The sequence below is a fragment of the Truncatella angustata genome (genome assembly GCF_020726525.1).
Source record: "Truncatella angustata strain MPI-SDFR-AT-0073 chromosome Unknown BKA67scaffold_11, whole genome shotgun sequence".
Taxonomy (NCBI): domain Eukaryota; kingdom Fungi; phylum Ascomycota; class Sordariomycetes; order Amphisphaeriales; family Sporocadaceae; genus Truncatella; species Truncatella angustata.
Window position 1 is genome coordinate 1,236,648 of NW_025763391.1, and position 26,096 is coordinate 1,262,743.

The 26,096-nt window shown below is 47.1% G+C and overlaps 9 protein-coding genes across 9 annotated transcripts; 1 reads left to right on the plus strand and 8 right to left on the minus strand.

Annotated features, from left to right (window-relative positions):
• Positions 1-446: 446 nt before the first annotated feature.
• BKA67DRAFT_585888 (uncharacterized protein) lies at positions 447-2,053 on the minus strand. The gene has a single exon (XM_046104223.1). It carries the CDS (start codon positions 1,774-1,776, stop codon positions 616-618), a length of 1,161 nt encoding a protein of 386 aa, XP_045952144.1. The 5' UTR covers positions 1,777-2,053; the 3' UTR covers positions 447-615.
• Positions 2,054-6,961: 4,908 nt separating this feature from the next.
• Positions 6,962-8,223, minus strand: BKA67DRAFT_585893 (uncharacterized protein). The gene has a single exon (XM_046104224.1). It carries the CDS (start codon positions 8,121-8,123, stop codon positions 7,389-7,391), a length of 735 nt encoding a protein of 244 aa, XP_045952145.1. The 5' UTR covers positions 8,124-8,223; the 3' UTR covers positions 6,962-7,388.
• An 844-nt stretch (positions 8,224-9,067) lies between these two features.
• Positions 9,068-10,202, minus strand: BKA67DRAFT_664673 (chaperonin 10-like protein; the record flags this gene model as incomplete). The annotated part of the gene is made up of 3 exons (XM_046108421.1): positions 9,068-9,159; positions 9,209-9,304; positions 9,356-10,202. 3 exons carry the CDS (start codon positions 10,200-10,202, stop codon positions 9,068-9,070), a joined length of 1,035 nt encoding a protein of 344 aa, XP_045952146.1.
• A 927-nt stretch (positions 10,203-11,129) lies between these two features.
• Positions 11,130-11,595, minus strand: BKA67DRAFT_120538 (uncharacterized protein). Its single transcript, XM_046094943.1, has one exon. The coding sequence runs from the start codon at positions 11,405-11,407 to the stop codon at positions 11,168-11,170; it is 240 nt and encodes a 79-aa protein (XP_045952147.1). The 5' UTR covers positions 11,408-11,595; the 3' UTR covers positions 11,130-11,167.
• Positions 11,596-11,921: 326 nt separating this feature from the next.
• On the minus strand, positions 11,922-13,975 carry BKA67DRAFT_120595 (thiamine diphosphate-binding protein). Its single transcript, XM_046094944.1, has 2 exons — positions 12,110-13,975; positions 11,922-12,042 (listed from the first exon to the last, which is right to left on the minus strand). Exon 1 carries the CDS (start codon positions 13,866-13,868, stop codon positions 12,117-12,119), a length of 1,752 nt encoding a protein of 583 aa, XP_045952148.1. The 5' UTR covers positions 13,869-13,975; the 3' UTR covers positions 11,922-12,042; positions 12,110-12,116.
• A 442-nt stretch (positions 13,976-14,417) lies between these two features.
• On the plus strand, positions 14,418-17,004 carry BKA67DRAFT_585908 (uncharacterized protein). The gene has a single exon (XM_046104225.1). The coding sequence runs from the start codon at positions 14,569-14,571 to the stop codon at positions 16,957-16,959; it is 2,391 nt and encodes a 796-aa protein (XP_045952149.1). The 5' UTR covers positions 14,418-14,568; the 3' UTR covers positions 16,960-17,004.
• Positions 17,005-17,169: 165 nt separating this feature from the next.
• Positions 17,170-18,237, minus strand: BKA67DRAFT_595871 (lactate dehydrogenase/glycoside hydrolase; the record flags this gene model as incomplete). Its single annotated transcript, XM_046105221.1, has 3 exons — positions 17,170-17,610; positions 17,663-17,892; positions 17,964-18,237. 3 exons carry the CDS (start codon positions 18,235-18,237, stop codon positions 17,170-17,172), a joined length of 945 nt encoding a protein of 314 aa, XP_045952150.1.
• A 2,134-nt stretch (positions 18,238-20,371) lies between these two features.
• On the minus strand, positions 20,372-22,897 carry BKA67DRAFT_585919 (glycosyltransferase family 4 protein; the record flags this gene model as incomplete). Its single annotated transcript, XM_046104226.1, has 7 exons — positions 22,184-22,897; positions 21,928-22,130; positions 21,538-21,794; positions 21,403-21,489; positions 21,301-21,323; positions 21,120-21,246; positions 20,372-21,071 (listed from the first exon to the last, which is right to left on the minus strand). Coding segments are annotated over exons 1-7 (1,622 nt in total), but the record flags the coding sequence as incomplete, so codon positions are not given.
• Positions 22,898-24,340: 1,443 nt separating this feature from the next.
• BKA67DRAFT_120803 (HSP20-like chaperone) lies at positions 24,341-25,157 on the minus strand. Its single transcript, XM_046094945.1, has one exon. It carries the CDS (start codon positions 24,958-24,960, stop codon positions 24,382-24,384), a length of 579 nt encoding a protein of 192 aa, XP_045952152.1. The 5' UTR covers positions 24,961-25,157; the 3' UTR covers positions 24,341-24,381.
• Positions 25,158-26,096: the final 939 nt, after the last annotated feature.

Sequence of the window (26,096 nt, forward strand, 5' to 3'; positions counted from 1 at the left end):
CGGTTGAGACTCAGCAACTCATCACCTACATGTGCCTAACTCATTCCCCTTCCATCCTTAGCATCGATACAGTGCGGGTCTATCATTCTGGTCGCCGACTGATTGCCGAAGTGGACGTGGTTATGGCCAGGACAGTCAACTTGACATATCCACGATACTGGCGAAGCCTTACAGTATAAGTTCGAGATATTACCGAACATCGGGCGGTCGTATGTACATGTCGATTATGAGACTACGCATAAGCTAGAGCATGCATACCAAAAGGATTTATAGCAGAATCAGAAGCAACGTGAAAAGTTGGGACTATGTATTAATTTCGAAGTTGTACTCAACTGCACCCCGTTTACTTTGCTGAAAGGTCGAACTATTCTCGTAGTTACTTAAATTCAATCAATATCATTAAGTTTTGATGGCATTAGGGAGGGGTTTGGCTTTGCTGATGTCTCTAGAAAGCGTGCATGATATATTAATAGACTCGTGGCCGTCCACACGTTAATTGGACACTATGAGACTCCAAAATATTCGACAAGGCTTTTGAGAGATTCATCCTGCATTTCATTCTGTAAGCGAGTATACCTTGGTAGTATACATAGCCGTGGCCAAACTCATTCATAATCAAAACGGCCAAGGAAAATCCGCCCGCTTAAGAAAACACAATAGCAGCTGTTTCTGATCCGCATTGCCTCTGAAATCAACGCTTGAGCTTGGACCAACGGTGCACAGAGATCCGTCAGGAACGATTTCCAGAGCTGGGTGCATTTGCCGTATGTGTTTGAAGAGTGAGTGCCAAGTCCCTTGTGATAGTGTGACGTTCTTCATGCAAAGGACACGGAGGTGGTGATGTTGTTTTAAAAATACTTTGATGATTTGTTCAGTGGTCCAAAGGTCATCGATGTCGAGTCGGCTTAGATGTGCCCAGGTAGTGTCGGCTAAAAGAACGGTAGTATGCAGTCCATGATTAGTTAGCGTCAGGGACATCTCTTCAACATGAGGGAAAGAGCGGAGTAGGTTCATTGTTAATTGTGGAGGCGCAGAGTACGCCAACAACGAATGGATACGAAGTCGTTTGATGTGTGTCATCGACTTAGTTTCGCCATAGCCTATCACGTCGGCATCAAGACATGCATGGATGTCAAGGCTATGAATCATAGGCGATCCGTTCAGGATAGAAAACAGACATTGTAATGCCGATCCGATAGAATCCAAGAACGTTGACATCGCGATTTCGCGGCACCGATTGAGGTACTGCGCGTTTGCTAGCTTCTTCCAAGTGTCTATCTGACGCAATGTAACCTCTTCGAGCCGCGGTAGGTGTCCCAGTACTGTGTTCATTGTAGTCGTATCTGACAATAGACATTTTGATGTTTCATTTTGATTAAGCATGCGGCGCTTTTCAAGTGTGTTATCCACGGAAGTATGTTCTCTACTGCGATGCATCGCCTTCTCGATTCTTCCAGTAGTAAGCACGGGAAGTTTGGCCCCGTCGTTCCGAGTAGAGTCGGGCCATTGGCCAACATAAATGCTCAGGTGCTTCGTGTATCGAGCAAACTCGGTATTCGATCCGAGGAACAAATTAAGATTCTCGAGGGACTCGGAACTATACGAAAAGGCAATATGCTTCGCTTGCATGGGGCGCGCAGCGAAGCCACAAGATCGGTTTGCCAGTCGAAAGTTTCCAAGGTCAATGGTTGAATCTAAATGATCCGCAATAGTGGCGATGAGTTCAATAGGCAAAAGGTCCATTGTCCCGGGCAATTCGCGACTAGAGCATATCATCAGAAGTCTATAGCTTCACACTGCTCAGATACTCGGGTTGTATTCACCGTATTATCTGTAGCCAATGGTTGCACTGTCCTATCACCGAGAGCATCAAGGCCCGTCGAAGCCAGAGGAGTGTTCAAAAGTCAGGTATATAGGCAAGGCGATATTCTATGACTATTTTGGCCTTGTGTCAGAGTAGTGTAATTAGAATGGAATCCGGGCGCGGATTTGGAATATGTGAAGGACAATGGTCTAATTCTGTTGTATATAAAGTAGCACCCGCCATTCAGGAGCCTTCGGCGCCAGCCAGTTTTGGTTTACTTGACGTGAAAGATGCACTAAGTTTACTTTATACCACTAGTTGAATACACATTTTACTACACAGTATACTACAGACAGTGGGGTGAAGGGTAACTCCAGGCACCTTCTGCAAGCGCCAAGGGGTGCACTAAGCTAGGATCTCGCTGGGTTGGGTTTACACCAGACGAAACTTCATCCAGAGGTTGCGTAATATGCGCAAATGCCTAAAGGTTGAGCCTGAGCTAGTCATGGAACTTTTTGGCGTGCTACCTTCTAAATGTATAAGAATAGGACCAGCAAAGCTTCCAGAACGCTCGGAGTCTTTGGCATGATTACTAGTACAGCAAGACCACTCACGCCACATGATTTACCCCGCAATCACACTAGACAAATAGGATTCAGCAGTTGAGTTTAGAGTACGCGACACCCAACTTCTTGGCTATGAGAAGTACAATTATGAGCTAACCATAAGAAAGGTGGTACGATTCTGTAGTTTCTCCTTTACGAAAGCATTTTGCCCAGGCTGTTCCTTGTGGCCGAAGAAGATCATACCACAATCGTGCCATTACCAAAGGACGCTATGGGAGATAGTAAATGATATGCATCGGGTGGCCGGTAGTGGTTACTTCGGGGTATTGTGTGAAGCTTCGATCCTCGGTTTCCTCGCTATCTGCCGAAGCCGGCTTTATCGCTGGCAGGAAGACAAGGAAGGGCACATAGTAATTCCACAACTCTTTGTTTTATTCTCATTTTGGCATAAGGAAAGATGGAAATCCTCATTTATCGCGAAGGTGAGAGCAAGTCGGCAGATAGCCAGGGAACCGATGGGTCGAAGCTTCACACAATACCCCCAAGCGAGAGCCTTAAAATACTCTGGGCATCTCTCTGGGCACACTAGGCTTGTTTGTGGTATTGTAAATAGACATTGGAAAGAAATTCCTATCCACCCAAGAAATACAGCACTACATTTTGAAGAGTCAGTAAAAACAAGTGTTCTAAATATCCGGGGAAAGAATCGTTTGGAACAGACGCACCACAAATGACAATTAAAGTCACTAACCGTGCCCACCCCCTTTTGCACGCCGATCTTCCGACGCGTCAACAACACCACGCTTTTCTTGTAAATGCCAGAACTCAACCAATTGTAATCCTATCGATCTGATATTTTCAATATGGGTAAACTAAATGAACGCGATGTAGCAGAAGCAACTAGTTTGGTTCGAAACGGCGAAACGATAACGCGCGCAGCCAAAGCTTTCGGTATCGTACGGTCTACTTTGTCGCGACGACTTGACCGGTCGCAACCACATTCCTCAGCCCACGAAACGTCAAAGAACCTATCTGAATTGCAAGAAATGGAGCTTGAGCAATGGATTTTACATGAGGAATTGTGTGGACGCGCTCCGGGCTCGAATATGGTGCGACAAATAGCGGCTAATATCATGACTGGTATCGGCGAAATCGACGATACGGTCACCCCTGGATACAATTGGGTATACAAGTTCCTTAGCCGCCACCCACACTTGAAGACTAAGGTTGGACGTGTAATTGACGCTGAGAGGGTCAAAGGCATTGAAAAACAGACCGTGAAGGACTTTTACACGTATATATCACAGGTCAAAGACACCTATAAGATCCTACCAAAGGACATCTATAATATGGATGAAACAGGTGTACAAGAAGCCGAACAAAGTCAAGGCACAGTCATCGGGACGTCTAGGTCACGTCGTTCACGCGTTGCGAAAAACCCAGCAACTGTATGGATGTCAGTTATCCATAGTATCAACGCTATCGGGTTGAAAACAACGAATACGTATATACTAAAAGGAACAACACTATAAGCACAATGGTTACCTAAGGATCTTGAGGAAGCTGAGTATACAGCGACCCCTATGGGCTGGACCAACTCAGCAGTGGCGCTGTCATGGTTGTTAGATGTCTTCGAGCCAGAAACCAGACCACAAGAGTCCCCAGACTGCCCAAACCCATGGAGAGTGCTCCTCCTCGATGGCCATAGTACTCATGTTACACCCGGGTTCATGCTAAGGGCATTCAAGAAGAGGTTTGCCTTAATATACCTACCAGCACACACAAGCGAAGCGCTCCAACCACTTGACAAAACGGTCTTCTCATCATTGAAGTCCCACTACCATAGGCTAATAAGCCTATACCGTGGTATCCAAGCTACTGGGCCCGTCAACAAGCAACGGATGCTTGAAGCTTATGATAAAGCTTGTGCCCTTGCTTTCACGAAATAAATTATCGAAAGCGGCTGGGCCAGAACGGGTATTTAGCCCTTAAATGAATTAATGGTGTTAGGTGACCCTGAGTTCTTCCCACCTTCACCTAACACTCAACCTATAACACCACAAAACGAGTCAGATCTAGCTGAAATTGGTCTGTTTACTCCTCATAATAGTAAGGACCTTCGACTTCAAATTAGGGACGTTACCATCAATCATTCGCAAACTTCTAGAGACGTAAGGGAGTTGCTTGGGAAATGTGCTAAGTCACTTGACATGGCGCTCGCAGAACTAGCAACAACACGTCAAGCAAACCTCGATTTGCAAGCTGAACTAGATAATCACAAGCCTGATAAACGTCAAACAGTTAGAAAAGACCCGAATAAGGTCTTTGCTCGTGTTGCAGAGATCAGACCAGCGCAAGACAAGCTGAAAAGGAAGATGCCTGAGCTACAACGCAATGAACAAGTCCCTATTGACTCGTTCCTCGAAATACAACCTTCCACGCGAAAGCGGACACGTAAATAACCTAGAGATAGTTTATTTGAATTGATTTCATAGTGTTATGGCTGACAGTTGTTGTATCTATCTATCAGTGTGTTTGAGGAAACGCCGGTAAATCGGCGTGCAAAAGGGGGGGCGTGCGAAAGTGGGTGGGCACGGTTAATAAGGTCGCTTCCCACGTCTCGACGTTTTTGATCTGCAAGTTCTGTACGCGCCACGTCACGGCGGAGTTTTTTCAAGATGTGCTTTCTGGTGGTATTGGTACCAGGACCTCCGCCACTGCCATCAACGCAATGGGCCTAGTACAAAAGTAAATATCTCCTATATGTCAACAAATGTATAACGACAGCATTTACAATTTGCATTGCCACCACTTGTACGATCATCAGTGCCTGGAGAAGTGGGTGACAACCGAGCATGTGTCTTGCCCATTATGTCGTCAGGGTATCTGTGACGATAAGCGTGTAAATTGCTGCTACCAGTCTGCAAACACTTTACGCGCGATCACACTGTAGCGATGTGGTGATTATACGGTATAAGACTATGAAAGGGAGCTTGTTGGAGTTGGCCGGCGTCTAACATACAGCCTCATAAATCCAGTCCAGCACATTGTTGGAGAACAGATTCCATGCGACAGCAAGGATTTGTGCCAAGATAGATATACATCTGTAGTCTACTTGTTCAAATGTCCGCTGCCATATCTACAGCTTGTATCATTAGGAATATCAGTGCGCAGACGTTTGCTTCGCGCAATGACGTTGAAATTTATTATCCTATGCGCTTCATATGAAGTACAAGACAAGAGAGGAAAAAAAAAAAAGGAAAAAAAAACAGTTCATAGCACCGAGGCGATTTTGGTGTTATTATAATAAAGTGTGGAATGGCTTCTCCATTCAATTCTTTCCGTACAGTTTGGGCGACAAATAGATCTATTCAGCGCTATCGTACGAAAGGAAGAAGGGATTCTTCCCATCGTACGCGATCTACAGATAGGGGTTTGGCCTATACGGCTGCAAGCTGCCGACAGCCACGGTGTGGCTGTAGTGGCTTGCCGTCAGTACGCCGGTAACTAGCTAGACTATATGGTCGTGCGAGACCGCGGATAACCATATTCCAACATAAAGATATAATTGCATCGGTTTCTGTCTATTCTATGGCTTTAGCTTTTCGTATTGCTTATTCCATGACAGTGGGCTGGAGTGTAAATAGTTTCGAGCCATAATTAACTTATTCGTTATATTAGCAGCAGGATAAGACCTTATGTCTTTGATGGGATTGATGGCTTCCCGAGTATTAATCGTTGCTATATCGTTTTACAGCAATGCTTTACTGATTACTATTGTTTGACAACTAAAACTGTATGGTCCATGTTCCGGCCTTCTGGCCCAGATAGACTGTCCTAAGGGACCGTCATCGCCATAATCCATAACACCATAGCCACTTAGTTTCTGAACCCAGTCCATCGCTTGGCTCATGTCTTGAAAACTATGAAATTTGTGAGATATTTCCCATGAGACTAGAATCCTGAGCTCACTATATATCAACTGCCCGCTCTTGGATGCTGAAACAAGCTGCAGTCCATGAGATCTAGGCAGAAGACATCTTTCGAGTTCTCATAGATTTCTGCACCCTGACAGATCGTATGGAACTCTTCCGCTTGCGCACTGCTGTTGAAGCGGAGCACTGGTTGGCTGCTTTCAATGGATAGGAAGGATTCTACAACATCGACTGGAGCTATGTTGAGCGATTGTAAAATCATGTACTTGACTTTCAAAAAGAGGAGAAGTGATGTATCAAGTTTTTGCACACCTGTCCAATAGACAAAGTTTCCGGAATTAGGCGGGTCCTTCATATAATGGTCCATCCACTGTGGAAAGTATTGTGAAGGCTTTGGCTGACAACTGATACACGGCCCATAGCCCGTAATACCTATGCCCTTCTACCCCTCCGGCATTGTGCGCGATAGAGTTACTTCCTCCAGTTTCAGCAATTGCATAGACAATAATATCCTCTCCATAGGAGCACTCTTCACAATCGTCAAGATCATGGTTGTTAAGGTTTCGACGGACTGGCGAGGCGGCGAATCTGCAACTACAAATTGTGCCACTATATAGATGAAGGATTATGTTTCTATTCCTTTCAAGCTTTAGATGCTCGTCAATAGGATAGTCAATTGAAACGTACATTGACTGCGCCATTGGCAACAGAAAGCATCGCACTACTATCTAGGGATGACATTCAAAGACGAGGACAGTCAGCGCTATATATAGAGATTACAGAGTGGCTTGCACCGGGCTTGATTTTTGTCAGTTTACGTCCTAACACATAATTGCTCTATTTAAAGCGGTTTGTAAAACTTGATGTGACAATTACTTGTCTTTCACCAAGCTACAAATTGCAGGAAATTAATCAATAATAGGGTTTTGGCCCATGGTAATTAATCAGCTCTGCTCGATCAATGCTCACTGCAAGAATTCTCTTTGGCATCGGGGGGATATGTGTACTAAATCATAACTGCTGCGGGAGCGTGTTCAGATGCCCCATTGGTCGTTGTCCCCCGGCCTCCGCCTGCGTCGCCTTTTACTCTGTAGCCGTCGTATGGCGTTTATGGCCATGATTTCCCAGGATCTTCGTGCGGTGCGTCTTGTGCCTTTGGTGCGCTCCCGGCACCGTCTTGACAGCGATGTAGTAGTTGTCTCCAGTTTCAGCAATTGCATGCACGATAACATCCTCTCCATAGGGCCACCCCTCGTAATCACCAGGCTCACTGCGCTCTTCGTATTGTGCAAAGTCATTGTTATCAAAGAGCTCGGAAAGCTGTCGTTTTGCCGCAAGAATAGCGTCGGAGCGGTACGCATAAACACCCTCGACTTCACTCTGCTGGGCAACACCGGAGCGATCTTTGACCAAATTGATAGTGGTCTGCACTACGTAGTGGAGATGATTGGATCCATTGGGCAATTGAAGCTGGTGATTAAGCCCCTCGGGAAGCTTCTCGTCGTTAGATGTAGTGTCGATATCCACCATGACTTCGGTACTGTTCGCAGCTTTGGCCCACACGATCGTGCCATCGCCATGCTGCCAATTCTCCGTAGCCGCAGTACGAACCTCGAAACTTACAAAATCATCGGCTTGATACCCCAAGTCGTGCAATGCAGTTCGAGCGTATTCCTTGGCAGAGCTGAGATCAGTATGAGTTGCCAGCGGACAGACTGCGAAAGGCGCTCCTGAAGTGTAGGCATCAATATAGTGAAGAATTGTGTGATAGAGCTGCTCAGGGACCTCTTTAGAACTGCTAGTATCTATCTCGGCCATCTCACTGTCTTGAGTGCGAGTGCGACTATTACAATGTTGAGGTCCAAATAAAGATTCAATAATGGTAAGAACGGTGAAATTACAGAGCAGTGGAGATATCGCTTAATGTTGTATTTCTTCTCTTCGCATCAATGAGACTTATCAAGGTTAAATGCATCATCTCGTATCACATGTCACCGCAGCAGGCAGGTCCGCGGTCGTATCCGATGGCCCGATGCGTCATTGAAAACTTGAGGCAGATGGGCGTTGACTGATTTAATTTGCTGCGAGGAGAGTGGTGTGGCGCTTGTATTGGTGGCGAAGTATTTAGCGGCGGTCAGCAGGTTGTAGTAGTTGTGGAACACCGGCAAACGGCTCACCACCTCCCAACCTTAAAATTAGTAGAGCATTTTATCTTTAGCTTAGCTGGTTATGGAATTAGATGCTTTTTCAATATTTCGCCCAAACGTCATTATCGGACCATTCCTCCTGCATGTGTTAAAAGGATGGTTCGTATTCAAGTGACACAAAGGTCCGTGATTTACACGACGCTGGAACGTTCTACGATTTATTAGCGAACGACTCACCAGTATGTGAAATTTGAGCCTGTCTCCATAAATATCACTGTATAACGTGCTGTAGCATTTGATGTTAGCACGGTCTTGGTAGGCTGAAACCCGAGGGCGTTATACTAGATTGATGTAGATGAGATGAGCGCATTGACGTCCTACACAACGTGGTGGATGAAGCTCAATCTACCTAGCAGGTAGACCGGCCACAGCGGAAGTTTTAATGGTAAAAGGTAAAATAGGTCACCCTATGTTTGATCAAGATTAACATCGACAATCAGGCCACCGAAACCACCCACCCAAAGGGGACCGCGTAAGGCATTTTTCCAGTGGGGCACTACTCAGGTCGGACATGTAGCTTATATCTGGAAACGCATCCCTGAACGGAGACAAACTTTACTCCATCTCAACCAGAACTTTCAATGCTTCATTCGAAGACGCTTCCTTAAATGTCTCATAAGCCTGTAATATACCACTGAACTTGAAGTCTACTTGTAGTTAGCAGGACCGTTGTAGAGCCGCAATTCCAATACTCACAGTGACTTATCAATTTCTCTATTGGCCATCTACCGGCCGCACATAACTTTAACAACATTGGTATTGTGGTTGTGTCCACCAAGCCCGTTGTGATCGCTATGATGCGTGAGCAGCTGCGTTGTATAGGATTATCTTTGAAGAACTTACAAATGTTAGATGCCCAGAGATCCTCCAAATGGAGAGTGGCCTCTTTTCCATGCACACCAACGTTGGCGATGTTACCTCCGGGCGCAACGAGCCGCTGACACTTTTCAAATGCTACTGAGTTACCGACTGCCTCAATGACGGTATCACAGCCAACCCCTGTAGTAAGCTTCTCGACAACAGCGGAAGCCTCTGCCGGCTCGGCGGTATGTTGAGCACCCAGTTCCGTAGCCATCCTGAGGCGATATTGATCTGAATCAATCATCAAGACCCAGGATGGAGAGTACAGCTGTGACATAAGCAGCGCTGATAATCCAACTGGGCCAGCGCCAATTATAGCTATGGTATTTCCAGGTTGAACCTTGCCATTGATGACGCCACATTCCAGGCCGGTGGGGAGAATGTCAGAAAGCATGGTAGCTGTCTTGGGGTTCATTCCTGTAGGGATTTTGTGCAGTGAGGTATCAGCATGGGGAATGCGAACGTACTCGGCCTGGGTGCCGTCAATTGTGTGTCCAAGTAGCCAACCACCCGTAACACAGTGGGAATACATCCCCTTTCGGCAGTATTCACAGATTCCGCATGCTGAGATGCATGAGATGAGCACGCGATCGTCGAGATTCAACATGCTGATACCCGATCCAGTTTCCACGACTCTCCCAACACCTTCATGGCCAAGCACTGTGCCCGGCCTTACGTCGAGGACATCTCCTTTGACGATGTGTAAATCAGTACCACATATGGTTGTGTAGTCCATCTTGATAATGGCGTCTGTTGATGTTTTTATGTTTGGCTTTGGTTTCTCTTCGATGAGGACGTTGTCAACACCGTTGTAAACGAGTGCTTTCATTGTGTCGAGCCTTGCCTTGAGGCCGCTCGCTGTGCGGGTTGTCCAGATGTTTGAATCTCTAGTTTCAATGATACAGCTCGAAAAGGCGCGCCGACTTCTGAGGACCATACGAACTGGATACATTAAATTAACGGTATATGGTTGAGAATAAGGGCTCGAGTGCTCAAATCACTATACGAATTGGTGGGAAAGCGGCTAGGTTGGTTCGTCAATTAGGACGCAATACATCAATAGACGAAGGGATCACGCCACCAATTTTCATTATGCCTAGAAGCTACTCATGATCCTTAGTTTGGATGACCTAGTAATGGTAGACTTGTCGCTTTAGATCTGGTGAGCTGATGAAAGAAGTTTCATTCGGCAAACCTAAGATCATCGCGGCTCGTTCATGTGTGACTTCATAGCATGCCAATCGATTATTTCTTATTAGACGTCTAAAAGCTTAATTATGTACCAAAAGCAGATTGATGCAGAAAATTTGGGATCAGGTTGTGGTGGAAGCTTAAATATATCGAAGGGATGCCTTTGCTTCGGATGTGGTGTGACTACTGTGTACACCCATACCGTTAGAACACAGTGGGGACAGTGAACGGGTCAATCTGGTGGGTGTAATTGCGTAGGCTATGTTGCGTAGCAGATCTGAGATCTTCCTGGGATATCAGTAAGGGTATAACATGACATGTGTTAGAAAAGCTTGTATGCACACAACCACTTTGAGCCGCTAGGCGAAGCACGGCGATGGCTTTACGTAATCCGGCTAATCCGGACTTCATACCCCACAGTTCACATGCTATGAGGCGATGTAGCATGTTAATGGCGCAACTAAAGTAGCCAAAAGGTCAATCCAAAGTAAGTTACTTGGGGAATTGGATCGATGTATATGCCAGTAGTACCATGTCTGTTTGGGACGGCGCATTTTCGAAATCTTCGGCCATGTCTAGAACATGAAGAATTCGAGGACGTGGTCACGTGGATACACCCGATTTGCTCCTTGGGGATATTCTAGATATCGCGTGGCTCCCTCTGCCGCGTGATGTGGAGGCCCGCGAGGCCATCGCGCGCGTTGATAGTGCTACAATAATTAAGTGAGCGTTGTGAAGGATTTGGGGAGGTTTCATATAATCGGTGGTGAGACGAGCCGCGATAAATACAAACGTAAAGATTATATTGACACACGATGATAGTAATTTTCCCTGCTTAATCATTCTTTCCGACAAAGAGTCCGTTCAGAAGTATGACAATGATATCCTACAGTAGCGACGTTGATCAGAGTGTTCCATACAGACAAGGAAAGAATTTATACACATATGATCAAGATATAAGTGTTGCGCTTAATAAATATATATATGTGTAGGTTTCCTTCAGACTCTGAGCAGTTGGCTCCTCCAAAGAACTTCTGGTCTAAGAAATGGATATACACATAAGTAACGAGCTAGTTATTGAGGTTCGCAATAAATCAATCGCTCGCCAATTATCTGTACTTGCGCCACTCGTGTTAACCCGCTCATCGACCCCAGCACTGTGTAAACGCCAAGCTCCAGACTTGGCTGCTCTGACAATCCATTCTGCTGCGCCCTTGAGGACGCCATAAAACGTTAGAAGATGTACACGTAGTCCATGATACGACTACTTTGGGTAGCAGAGTGATGCTAACGCTAAGCGCTCCATTAGCAGAGCACAGCTCCTAATGAAACCCTCCACCGCATAGCCCTACGGATGGTATCACGTTACCGCATCTGATATCAGACCCCCTTTGACTTAGATCTGCTCATTTCATTCTATCCCAAAGCATTCACTTCGGCGTCGATACTAAACCTACCCGAAAAGAGTCTGCGTAGTCAATTTGCCCACATATGTTAGTTTAGTGCGTGCAGGATCTGAAGCTCCTTGAAATTCTAACTGCTTACCTTTTGCTTAAGAAGTCGGAGGGCGAGCGTTTGCCGCCGCAACAAAATGACCCCAGGTGATCAGCTCTTTGCTGCAGTCGTCCCGATGAACCTTACACTCGATAAGCGTGGGCCCGTTTCTGTGCGCCATGGCTCTCTTGAGCGTCTCCGCAAACTGCCCAGCGTCATGGGCCTCGAGACCGAGAGCATGTCCTCCGCCTTCTTTAGAATTGAAAGCTTCAACTAGTAGTGCATAGTTCCAGTCATGGATTCGGTTGTACTGCCCATCGTGGATCTCAACCTCGATCGTGTAGCCTCTGTTATTCATCAAAAGCACAATAACCGGGGTGCGCCACCGCACCATCTGCGAGATATCTTGGGCAGTCATTTGGAATGCGCCGTCCCCCACCATCACGATGATCCTCCTCTCCGGTTTCGCAAGCTTGTAGCCAAACGAAGCGGGGAGCGTCCATCCAATATGGCCCCATTGCATTTCGATCTCAAACTCGGCGCCGCGCGGCAACCGCAGCTGGATTCCGTTGAACCAGGAGTCTCCCGTGTCAGCAAACACCGTCGTCTCAGGCGTTAGGAGCATTTGTATCTGTCGAGCTACCTCCTTTCTGGTCAACCGGTCTCGCCCGTCAGAGGCATGCTCCAGGGGAGGGTCGGGCCGCAGCCGGTTGTACTCCACCATCGTGCTGTCGTTCCAACTGGCTAAATCGGCTACTCCAGCCAGGAAATCCCACAGCTGGACACGGCCAAAATGGGTATTCGGTTCAGGTAAAGTGACGCTGTCGGCGTCAACAACCAGCTGCGGCACGCCGGGTAATGCCGTCCAACCGACTGTGCTATAGTCCGAGAATACGGTGCCGACACATAAGAGTACGTCGGCCCAGTTAACGATGGCGTCCGCAGCCAGCGTGCTGACCTGGCCCCAGAATATTCCGGCGAATTGGGGATGGTCCTCTGGGAAAAAGCCCTTCGCTGCAGGTTGAACGACAACGGCACAGCCCAATGTTTCCGCCAGTTGCAACAACTCCTTCTCCGCTCCAGCCCTCCGCACCTTTGGGCCAACAAGAATGACGGGTTTCTGCCTGGTGCTGAGATACTCTGCAGTCAAACGCACTGCTGCCTCCAGAGAAGCCCCATTGCTCGGAATCGGCTCAAGAACGGCGCCGATGGGTCCAGGATGGGCACACGCCTCGCCAGCAAGATTCATCGGGATTTCAATATATGCCGGCTTTCGCTCAAGAGCTGCCGTTCGGAGAGCACGGTCGATCAGCTCCGGGGCGTGCCCGGCTCTACGGACGGCCACGGCGCAGCAGGTAATCTTGCTGGCCATCTCAAACTGGTAGGTAAAGTCGCGCTCCCCGAGCGTGTGGTGTAGTGGGTGCTGGCCAATATCATTCGTGTTTGGCGCTCCACTAATCAAGATAACTGGGAGGTTCTCTGCAAATGCGCTACCGATGCCATTGAACGCCGAAAAGGCGCCGACGCTGTAGGTGACGACACAAGCGCCGATGCCATGGGCACGGGCGTAACCTTCGGCGGCAAGGGAGCAGTTGAGTTCGTTTGTACAGCCGATCTCTTCAAGCGCTAGGTGAGCCTCGAGTTTGTCGAGGAGGACGAGATTGTAATCCCCTGGAACGACGAAATGCCGTCGGATTCCAATCTGGGCGAGCCGTTCGGCCAGGTAATCACCTACAGTAAAAGGGGTCATGTTGGAACGGAAGGTTGATTGGTAAGTAAAAATAAGGACTCGAATTGCCAAAGGTTTCATGAAGGAAATAAATATATGACGGGTATTGTCAACTAAATACGGCCACTGGGCCGTTTAGATATACTCTAGTAGATCGTCCTGGGCTCTTATGTGTCTTACGGTCACAACCCTGAACTTTACCTGGCTAAAGTGAGCTGATTCTTGTACGAATAATACTTTCTGGCTTCGGACACAGCTTCCTTGAGCAGCCACATTACACTCTCACCCTTTATTCCCCACAATAATGACATGAAAAGTGACAAACTTAAGCAACGCGGATTTCCAAAGCCACGGCTGTACTGTATACACGTGTCTCTAGAACCTTTCATTTTGTGAATCTCCACAAGGCGAAAGGCTTAGTTCCAAACTACCTTGATTTATAGTTCCAGCTCGGATCACGGATGCTTTTAAGCAAGCCAGAGCCCTGTCGTGGTGTGATATGCACACTTTAGTTGCTTAGCGTATGATCACATGTTTTTCTGGCATGTGACATGAACCACGCCAGGCAGTGGAAATGTCGTGTTGTAAAATCGTTTAACTTTGCCCAGGCACATGATTTTACTTGATCTAATATGCTTTTCTCTCCTGATTGCCATACTAGCAACGTAAGTTAAAGCACGGGATCGCCCTATGCTCGTGTTGAAATCTGCCGACATTATTTTGCCGAGAGGCACTGATAACCTTTGTTTACTTCGGACAGATACAGGGGACAAGTCGAAATATGGACGACCTTGACTCGTTTGGACCTCTGGTCCGTGATTTTGAGCATCTAAAGCGCAGCGATGGTGCGATGGTCGGCGGAAAGAATGCCTCCCTTGGCGAAATGATTACTGCCCTCCGGACTAAAGGCATCCCCGTGCCCTGTGGGTTTGCAACGACATCGTACGCGTACTGGCACTATATTGATGCCAATGGTATCCGGGGCAGGATAGCTGAAGTGATCACGGACTGGCAACTGGGTCAGCTGAACCTCGCCGAGGCAGGCCAGATGGTGCGCAGGTTATTTCTCCGAGGAACGTGGCCCACGAATTTGGCAGCAGCTATCACGGCTAGCTACCAGGAGCTCTCGGCAATGGTTGGGGTCAAGGACTTGAGTGTTGCCGTACGCTCCAGTGCAACGGCGGAGGACTTGCCCGATGCAAGCTTTGCCGGTCAGCAGGAGACTTTCTTGAATATCTCGGGCGATGAGGCCCTCTTGGATGCCTGCCGACGCTGCTATGCTTCACTCTTCACTGATCGGGCCATCAGCTACCGTCAATCTAAGGGATTCGACCACACTAGCGTCGCGCTCTCGATTGGGGTACAGCGCATGGTTCGCTCCGACGCCAGTGGCTCCGGCGTCATGTTCTCTATCGACACTGAAAGTGGCTTTGACCAGGTCGTCTTAATTAACGCAGCGTGGGGGCTTGGCGAGAACATCGTGCAGGGAACTGTCAATCCTGATGAATACCAGGTCTTCAAGCCGCTTCTATCTGATGCTAGTTTGGTGCCGATCTTAGAAAAGAAGCGCGGCGACAAGGCGATTAAGATGGTTTACGGCGATAAACAAATGCCAACCAGAAATGTGCCCACCTCAAAAGCAGAGCAAGCAGCGTTCGTACTCGCCGACAAGGAAATCCTGCAACTGGCACGCTGGGCATGTATAATTGAGCAGCACTATAGATGCCCAATGGATATGGAATGGGCCAAGGATGGCATCACAGGCGAGCTTTTCATCGTCCAAGCTCGGCCAGAGACTGTGCACTCACGCCGTAACGCTACTCTCTTCAAAACATACGAGGTACGTAATAAAGGCCGTGTCCTGACCACCGGCCATTCTGTTGGCGATGCGGCCGTCTCGGGCCGAATTTGTCTTATCACATCCGCCAAGGATATCGATAGGTTTGTTGATAACTCGATCCTTGTGACGGAAGCGACGGACCCGGATTGGATGCCTGTAATGAAGCGCGCTGCCGCTATCATCACGGACCATGGCGGACGCACCTCGCATGCCGCCATCGTCAGCCGTGAGCTAGGCCTTCCCGCCATAGTGGGCACCGGCACCGCTACATACGTGCTACACAGCGGCCAGGATGTCACTGTCTCTTGTGCCGAAGGTGATAATGGCTTTGTGTACGAAGGTATCTCCGATATCGCGACTCAAACGGTGGATGTGTCAGGGCTGCCCAAAGTCAAGACCAACATCATGCTCAATCTCGCCAACCCGGCGGCTGCCTACCGCTGGTGGCAACTCCCCGCCGACGGCATCGGGCTTGCCCGTATGGAGTTTGTCGTAAGCAACGCTATCCAGGTCCATCCCATGGCGCTCGTCCACTTCGCACGGCTGAAAGATCCAGTTGCCAAGCGGGAAATCGCTCGGCTGACAGCTGGATTTGACCAGAAGCCCGATTACTTCATCGACAAACTATCGCACGGCCTCGCAGCCCTGTGCGCCGCTGTCTATCCCAAGCCGGCCATCATTCGCATGAGCGACTTCAAGACAAACGAGTACGCCGGCCTCATCGGCGGTGCCGAATTCGAGACCAAGGAGGAGAACCCCATGCTCGGCTTCCGCGGTGCCTCACGTTACTACTCTCCGCGCTACAAGGAGGGCTTTGCACTTGAGTGCCGCGCGATTAAGCGGCTGCGTGAGGAGATTGGCCTTACCAACGCTATCGTCATGATCCCCTTCTGTCGGACGGTCGCCGAGGCCAAGCAGGTCTTGACCGTTATGGCCGAGAACGGGTTGAGGCGCGGCGATAACGGATTGCAGGTTTATGTCATGTGCGAAATCCCGTCTAACGTCATCCTAGCCGCCGACTTCACGGATCATTTCGACGGGTTCTCCATTGGCTCCAATGACTTGACGCAGCTGACTCTTGGTATAGACCGTGACTCTGGCGAGCTTGCCGACCTCTTCAACGAACAGGATGATGCGGTCAAGTGGATGATTGCGCATGTCATCTCGGTGGCCCGTAAAAAGGGCTGCAAGATTGGCATCTGTGGACAGGCGCCTAGCGACCATCCAGAGTTCGCCCAGTTCTTAGTAGACGCAGGCATCGATTCCATCTCTGTTAGTCCGGACAGCTTTGTTGCGGTGATGAGACACGTGGTTGCTAGTGAACGAGCATGATTATTTTGAGAAATGGCTGGACATTTAAGGGTTTTGGAATTGTGGGCCATGATTTAAAAATGATATTTTACAGTGCATTTGAGGTAGTAATGCAAAAAGTTTTTATCGCATTTCCACCAGGCAAAAAGTCGGGACGCGGTCCTTGATGGAATTGCCATTTACTACCAATTCTTCCAAAGACCTCGCTTTGCCACACCCCCCTCACCAAGGTTATTCATTCTCCCGAACTCGGTCCATGAGGGACCTCACAGTTCTTGCCGACTCAGCTATCTCGGCCTCTTCGTCGCTATCCAAAGGCATCTGGATCGTACTAATGATTCCCTTTCTTCCCAGGACCACGGGCAGGCTGAAACAACAGCCAAACTCTGGTTGAAAATGGCTGATGGGACGAACGTTGCGCTTGTCCAACAGTATGGACGAGCAGATGCTGGACACGATGGAACCGATCCCGAAAGGAGTCGCACCTTTGGCCCTAATTATGCTTTGAGACCGATATTTGCACTCATCCGCAAGCTGTACGCGGTTGATGAGATCTTTAGGTAGGTGCGATTTATCAATAGGAACGCCGCCGATTGTTGCCGTTGACCATGCTACGACCTGGGAATCTCCATGCACACCCAACACGTAGACGTCGATTGAATTGGCTGCAACCTAAATCTCGGTTAGCCTACTACAGGGAAGGATGCAGAAACTGTGCACGCACTCCCGTACGGTCCGCCATCAGCCCACGGAGCCGCACTGAATCGAGGAACGTGCCTGAGCCCAAGACCTGAGACGCTGGAAGTCTAGCTAGGTTTTGAGCAAGGGAAGTGAGCAAGTCGACTGGGTTTGCCACGACAAGCAAGATAGTCTCTGGTTTAAAGGGACTCATCGCGGTGACGACATTCCGGACAATGGAAACATTACGGTATGTAGATTCAATGCTGGTTTGGCCTGGGGTTCTCATATGAGCTCGCGCTAGCAGGACGGCAAAGCGATGAGACTTGTCTCGTCTGATCACTTACCTAAAGTATACTTAGACCCTGCAGTTATGACCACAACGTCGCACTGGCCTGCCTCATGGTATGTGGCCGCTCGTACACGTGTACCGCTGTTGCTGCTGTACGCCACATCGGAAAGATCGCGGACCTGGCCGTCTCTCAAGTCCACATCTGCATCCACCAGGAGCAATTCGCTTGCGATGGAAGTGGGAATGAGTGCGTAAGCAACAGCGCCGCCGACTTGGCCAACGCCGACAATTGCGATTCGCGAAACAGGCTTCGTGATTCCAAACGACATTTCAGTAGTTAGTCGCATTTCTTGCTACCAAAAGTAATGCGGAAACCGTTCCCTTCTTTTAATTTACCCGACGGCAGGTAAGTTGTCTGATGGCCACATGATCAAGTGACTTAGCGGCATAGCGAATGGCGTGATGTTGTTGCTTGTATTATGGCTCGTGGTCTTAAGCTTCGTGGCTTGAACCTTAAACAAGCAAGCAAGAAACGAGGCGATGGATTGACAGAGAATGAAATGGTTTGAGAGTTTGGCTTGATTTAGTTATGCTGACATCTTAGTGTGCCCTGATAAGCTATGGGGTGGACCGAGCCAGAATGCAAGGCTTGGTCAGCTGCAATCTACTATTTTCAATGTCATACATCTAGATCTTACTAGAGAGAGAGTGAATCGTTTCCCTTTCCCCTCCTTAAGTAAGAATGATACTAATACCGGTTCATACCGATTCTGAAAGCCAGTCACATCTGACTATCATGCTGTGCGTAACTCTATTGATCACTCCCAGGGTGTGTAATTAGTCGAATCTGACACCCCGTTTCGATGGATTTGTAACATCAATGATAGCATAAACTTTACTGCAGTATGCTCACATTGAAGTGCGGGATTCCCATGGTACGCCCTGTGCCAATCGTGCTTTTTCAAATCGAACAATCTCATAGCCTGCACGCTTTAATTTTGTCCTCGAACCATTGCTACCTAGTCACAACGTTTTCCCTTAGACTCCGTAGTGTTCGCCAGCAAAATAACTCAACCTTCCCATGTACAAGGTTGTCGCTAGTCATCTTTACTTCTTTTGTCAGGTAACTCCCAGTTATTATTGGGGCCTCGGAAATTATTAGCGAAGTCGGACTTGGAACAGCCACCGTAAGACGAATATCTTTAGTGCACGAATTGGCAAGGCCTGTGTGGGTCAGTCGCCTGACATGAGGTTTGGAAAGCTAAAAAAAAAAAACTTAATTTTGGCCACTGTAGCTGTATAGCTAAACCTAGAATATCTAGAGTAATACCAGAAACGTGGCCACGTATTTATTGGTTAACTTCAACTCCTTGGTCTCGGCCGAATAGCGCTCAAAACCCTTCCCGAACTATCCCCACATCATAACTACTGTTTTCCGCTTGATGCAGTGCGGTGACTTCACTAGTGGAACAGCAGCTAGCACGATTTACCCCACAGCGAAACATTACATATTTGGCTGAAAACTTGACACATTCTTAGTGTTTAAACGCGGTTGACAGCAGACAGTGCCCAGGAGCACGCCTGTATTATTTAGGACTAGTCTATGATGAGGCCAGACTTGCTTAATAATAACCTAGAGACAAAAGCAATAGCTTAGACATTAGACGCCCATGAAGGGGTTCAGCTTCAGGACTGGCTGTAATGCAACGACAAACACGGATTAGTCAAACATATCTCCCCCTATGAACCCCGTATCACCCAAAGCTGACACGATGCTTCGGAATATGCAAGCAAGATTGCATGATTTAATAGTCGGAGATAAAGTGAAGCTCAGACCCTGCTATAGCGTAAACTGGCACGTGCGCAGGCCTGCTTGTATGTAGACATTGAAACCTCCAAAACACTGCGATATATGGGCTCGAGGAGGCGTAGTTTGCCTTGATAATGAAGGTCCCCACATTGGATACAGTCAATCAGTCAATCATAACTATGGTGTTTTTGTGTACGCAAGCATGTATGCGTATGTTCACTATAAATATTCTTCAGGCGAAGCACCGCAGCAGAGGGGTAAAGGCTGGACAAATGCATCAAGAGTAACATGGCTCAAAATAGTATAACACCACAAGTCTGACTCGTTCATCTGACACATAGATTTAATTTAGCTACTTGTTGTCTAAGCTTGTAAGAGCAGATTAGGATAAGACACTTGGGGAACAGGATTGACCTTTGTATTGGTGCTGCTGTCAGCGAATCAGGGGACAATTGGCTATGCATATGTTCAAAGCTCGCAAATGAGACAATTTCGTTCACGCAATGCTAGTCATTAGTATGCCAAATATCGTAGAGTTAGTTATATAGTTCTGAGACAGCTCCTGGCATATATCCATGATCAAGTAGTGCCACAGACCTGCTGAAATTAGGAATAGGCTTGATAATACTAAATTGTTGATTGTACTTTGAACTTTACCATTTAAATTTCCGGCATGATCAAGAAAAATGTACGGACTCTACTGTCACCTCATTTGTGCAGTGATAAAGGCACCCATGCTGGAGCAGCACAGTCAAATTTTATTACTTATAGGACCTTGGAAGACGATTCTCGCCTTCTCTATATGGATATTCAGCCTCTTCACGAGCCATATCATTGACCCATTTTTGATGACCTTTGAAGGCGTCTTGCAAACTCCCCAGACCGCCGGTCCCTGTCAGTTTAGTGAAGAGGTAGTACCACGAGAGTGCATTGCCAGGAGTGCTTGTTTCGTCAGTGACACCTGTTCTAGCGGCATGGCTCATCTTCGCCCATGCCTGGGGCTTCGTGAATAGAGTCAGTAAATGTTGAGCAACCGCACAGTAATTGCCTGGTTCGACTAAAAACCCATTTTCTTTGTCTCGTAAATGGAAGGGAATTTCGCCTGACGGAATTGTTATGACAGGTCTGCCGGCATGAAGAGACTCTAAAACCTTGGTCTCGAACCCTCCAGAGGTTGAGAGCTGTAGAACAACATGTGCGCTCGAAATCAGGGTGTTAAGCAGTTGGTCGCTCCCATCCAACTGCATAACACTAATGTCATCCGCAAGGTGTGGGAATCTCATTTGGATCTGTTCGAGCATCTGGCCGTAATTTAAGTCTCCGAATGGACCATCGAGAGAAGGGTGCTCAGCACTGTCCTCTCTGAGTATATGATCAAGAATATCAGTCTGGAATACTTACATAACTAATTGCGGCTTATCTGGTAACTGAGCAAGATCTAAAAGCTTATGAAATTCAGAATATGAGCGCAACACTGTATCGATCCCTTCAGAGGGGCTAAACGGTGAAATCTGGAGTATATATTTGCCTATTGAGTCTGTTAATAAAAGGGCCGTGCTGAATTATATCACGACTTTCTCACGTTTTGGATAATCAAGTCCATTCCTGCGACGACAAACATTAGCATCACTTTTGTTAAGGCAAAAAACAAATGGTTAAGTTAGAGAAGGACAAGCTAGCGTACATTTCTCGTGTTTCACACTGTAGATTGTATTGATGGATGTAGAAGCTCTTGTACCAACTGTCTAGAGGCTTGTTCAAGCCGTCCAACCTAAGAATGTTAATCTATGAAGTATGATTAGGCAACGAAAGATCTTACCAATCGGTGGTTGCTGGCATGTATGCAAGAGTCTTTTGAGGAATATCACATGGTGCAAACATCCTCATCGGATGACTCACGAAAATATCTGCTTGGCAGACATCTCCCCAGAGGACCTTCCAAATTTCAGCTTGGGGCGAACCAGCTTGGGCGACGAGATCAAAGCGGATCTCAGTATGCGATCGATAGATTACTGGCCGATCCGGCGACAGGCTCTTGATAATAGGGACGAGCCCTGACATTTCAAAGTCATCGATCTATAGTTTCAGTAAGCAATCCTGATTTAATTGCTGAATTTGAAGAGAGTTAATTGGTGGTACAAGCGGACAAAGATTGTTTTACTGCCATATCTCCAGCATGGTGGTGCATCGTGAGTCAAAATCAACATACCACTATAACATGTGCACCTCCTTCCCGAACAGGCCGAAGCGGACCATTCCTAGGCAGCCAGTATCGCCTGGCATTTTCAATTATCCAGCCTTGTAATTCATTATATTCTTCATTCGAAATTTGCAGGTCTGCATTAGCAACTCCTTCGAGGATACTTCGCATTTTCTTCCTGATTTTAGACACCCAAGGCTGCGGCTTCGGAGCTTTTGTCTGTTAGTGAGTTCAGGAGTAACAAAGAATTGCGAGACAAGCTTACCATACCATGCTAGATCCACACCAAGCAGCTTAGAAAAGCGGACAAGCGCGTGTCGCATGCGCGCTACACTCCCAAATTGTGGACTAGAGCTGAAAAATGCGGCTCTGGTGTTTTTCTCTTTGAGCTGAACTGCGAAGTGAATCATGGATTTCCACGTATTCTCTCCAACTGTCAATTCATGATCTTGTGCCGTACAAAGGTGTGCTTTCGATCCGATGTCAACCTGGACAGTACATTGTGAATCGACCTGAAGGCGGGGTATATAATGTGGTCCAAAGTGCCTGATAATCATTATATATGAACATAAAAATTGCCAAAGAGTGCTCACACTATGCATTTGCGTGCCATAGAATCCGCTTGTTCATCGACCGTCTTGACATCCCAAAATGAGCTTCGACTTGGTTCGTAGCTGAGTGGGGTGACGATCGGAATTATATCCGCCTCCTGCCAAAGCTGGGAGCATAATTCTGAACTCATCGCCAAAAGAGTGGTAGGTATGCCAACTGCAATGAATTTGACTAGATTCGCACGTTCGTAGTTTTGCATCATACAAATGACGTAATCTGCCACGACTTCTCCATTTTTTTGGCCACCATTGGGAGCTAAGTGATCAAGCTTGAAGTCCACCGAATGGTTTGCGTCTCGCACCGCCACAGATATAAGCAACCCATTATTATTTGATTGAATGACTGATATTCCGCCAAATAAGCTCTTTTCTTGGCACAACGGGCATCTCTATAACTGTCAAGTATTCGTCTTCACGGTATGCATGTCAATACCCCTTCTGCCGAGAGTATTGCTTGTGTGTAGAGGCTTGAGATACACACGTTACTGGGGTGACCAGTGACTTGAACAGTTCAGGAGATGCGCGAAGGCGCGTCATGTCAGTCAGTGTTCTGTGGAGGCAGAAAAATACGTACCTTGAATGCTAGCCCGCTTTGCCCATATCCCGCAGACGACGGTTGACAAACTGCCGAAAACGTTTGCGATTCTTCGAGTGCCATTATTTGACAACGTAATGTAAGCAAAGAAATCCTCGACCTCGCTATGGAAGGAAGTCAAGACAGTGGTGTTCCGCCCGCAGAGGTAAAACAGAGCGAGTGAGACGACTATACAGAATTCTAAATACTTATAGCCAGAATCTTATGGACACTGGATAAAGGAATGTTAGTAGTAAGTCTCTAATCGACCAATACTAATTGAAGTCTTACTGCGCTGCGATCGGGGTGTACGTATAGACAAAGCTGTAGGTTCGACCACAAAAGTAAACTAATTGCTGAGCTCCCTAAGGAAAGTTTGCAAGCCTCAAATGCGCGGTTTGGAGCAATGACGTCTATTGATTGCATTTTCAGATGCGGAGTAGGAAGTCGACAGCTTCCTTCTTTTTTCTGCTGAACTGTATATATTTGTTGATCATATCAGTGGTATACTTCAATCGTTAAATCTTCGCAGGCTCCGCATGATATCCTTACTTCAAGCAAGTCGAAATTACTTGACAGAATACGCCCGGATATCCACTTTCGAGCTTAATTCGAGGTAGATTCGGAAATCCATGGAAATTATTTTACAGCTGTCTTTTTGGGTTTCTTTCGTCATTCAATCCTTAGAGTTCGTTGCTTTGACTAATGCCCATCGAGACAATAATAAAGTTTGTACTAAGCTATAGAGTAGTGCTACTATTACACATTAGGCTTATCTGGTCGGTAGTAAATGTCCATAGACGCAATGCGCATAATTACTCGGGCTATTGAAGTAATCAGTACCAAACAATGTACCGATTCGGACTATCCGGATATGCAAACCTACATCTAGAACATCTGAAACCGCGGCATTTCCTTTGATGTTACTCAAGCTGACCAACTCATTATTCGGTCTATTGTATCTTTACAATGCCATTGAATGCTGAACTCGATCCTATATTCAACTCATCTCGTGTGTTCCTTCAGGGCATATTTGACAGCATTTCGACGATCTTGAAGATCAGTCAAATGGGGCAAACAACTGTAAAATGATCTATGTTGCTACGCATCTTACAGATGCTCTAACTTTAATGTAGAAAATGATCGATATTAACAATAATGAATGTGGAAATTCAAACGGGAACGGCGACTGGTAATCACATACCATGAATTACCCTCATAAAAACATTATTACTATGTAGAAAAACTGCTCAATGGGCCCGTAGTTCAGATGTGCATTCAAGCATCTACCTCCTCCGAATCCTCATGCTTGATCGGAACCTCCTTCGGCTCGTTCTGTTCATTCTCAGGCTTCGCCAGAATGAGGCGCAGCAAACCATATTTAAGGGTGGCGTCAAACTTGTCGTGCTGGACATCGACGTTAAAACTGAAGGCCCTGGCAAAAGCCCCAAGGCCTCTTTCCCTAATCAAATAGTGAATTAGATGATCTTTTTGCTGTGGCTCTTTGCTGGCAGTGTCAGTCTGCGAGTCCTCCAGCTGAGCTACTCCTTCTTCGTTGATTTCTGGTCGCTTAATCCTGGCTTCCACTATCAGAGTTCTCGAACTCGTCCACTTCAACAATATGTCTTTCTTGTCTGCCAAGCCAGGAAACTCGATATCAACATAATAGTTTTTCGCTGTCTCACGAATATCTGTGTGCGGAGAATAAATGTGCACCTCGTATGGATGAACGAACTCGTGAAAAGCTTGCCCAATCTTGTGCCGAGTGTGCTCTAGTGGCCAGTGGGCTTCGGGGAAAGTCTGGCTGACGGATGTCGTTGAGTATCTCTCTGGGGGATAAACGTAGACAAATGCCATAGTTGATAACGTAATATGGGTTTCGGTCTTTGTAGAAATATATTTGTGGCAAGACTAATTGACATATTTCAGACCGGAGAAAAGTTACCCGCCACATTTATACCCCCTGCATGACCACATTGCAAATGACAAAATTGAACATAATGCAGTGATCCAAAGGCATACCGTCTCTAAGCTATTGGTTGCAGGCTGCTGGTATCATAATGGCCAGTTTGTCAAGTGATGCCATGCAGCTTTGGAGGATGCGGGGGGTCATGTGGTCTGAACTCTACCCTATCTACGCGTCTGCCAAGCACGATATTGGAGTATTAACTTCTGCGTTCGACGAGTGTTGATGTCAAAGCAAAATACATTGCCGTACGTCAATGATACTTAACTAAGAGGATGTTTATTGCGCTAGAAATTGTTTTTCGACACCAACGATTCCCTAAACGTGAGAGTCTCCCTAAGTCCTTACGTGCAAGCCAGGGTCATGCCTAGTAAAGATTCCCCAAGGTCAAGCACAATTCCTAGGAGGACCTTTGTTGATGTTGCCCTCCCTTCCGATGAGACAAAATTTCACCCTTACCGTAGACTAGTAAACATATGATAGCAATGGGCATAGATACCTTTGGGATAGTGCCGTGAGAATATGCATTCGGAATCCGGTACAAGCTCAAAATATGACCCACCACTCTCCGGTCAGTAGGTTTTTAAAGAGCAATTTACGGTATTGCAATTAATATGTAGATGCCCAGAGAGGTTGTTCGCCCTAACGTCAATGTTACTTGGGGTCAGCATGGCGGTAAGGGTGATCTCTGGACCGTCATTTCCTTTCGATAATTTTTGCCTGCACTAATGACAGGAAAAAAAGAAAGTTTTCCTCTGATTGTAAGCCTGCCATGTAGCTTCTATGATTATGCCGATCGCCACGACCTTCCTTCGTAACAGCCACCTCGTAATTCAAAACGGACAAAGCCTTTAACTTTGAGTTGTTGGATTCAAGTAAAACAGTGCCCCACTGGAACATAAACTGTCAATCAGCAACCCGCAGAATGGATAGTGATTCATGCGGCTGATCTTATGGATAAATGCTAATCGTCAGGTTAAAAGGGCAATCATTCAACTCATATAGATCAGCTTGCATAATTTACACT

Coding starts and splice junctions, on each gene's coding strand:
- BKA67DRAFT_585888 (XM_046104223.1), bottom strand. CDS start 1,776: ATGATATGCTCTAGTCGCGAATTGCCCGGGACAATGGACCTTTTGCCT.
- BKA67DRAFT_585893 (XM_046104224.1), bottom strand. CDS start 8,123: ATGGCCGAGATAGATACTAGCAGTTCTAAAGAGGTCCCTGAGCAGCTC.
- BKA67DRAFT_120538 (XM_046094943.1), bottom strand. CDS start 11,407: ATGATTAAGCAGGGAAAATTACTATCATCGTGTGTCAATATAATCTTT.
- BKA67DRAFT_120595 (XM_046094944.1), bottom strand. CDS start 13,868: ATGAAACCTTTGGCAATTCGAGTCCTTATTTTTACTTACCAATCAACC.
- BKA67DRAFT_585908 (XM_046104225.1), top strand. CDS start 14,569: ATGGACGACCTTGACTCGTTTGGACCTCTGGTCCGTGATTTTGAGCAT.
- BKA67DRAFT_120803 (XM_046094945.1), bottom strand. CDS start 24,960: ATGGCATTTGTCTACGTTTATCCCCCAGAGAGATACTCAACGACATCC.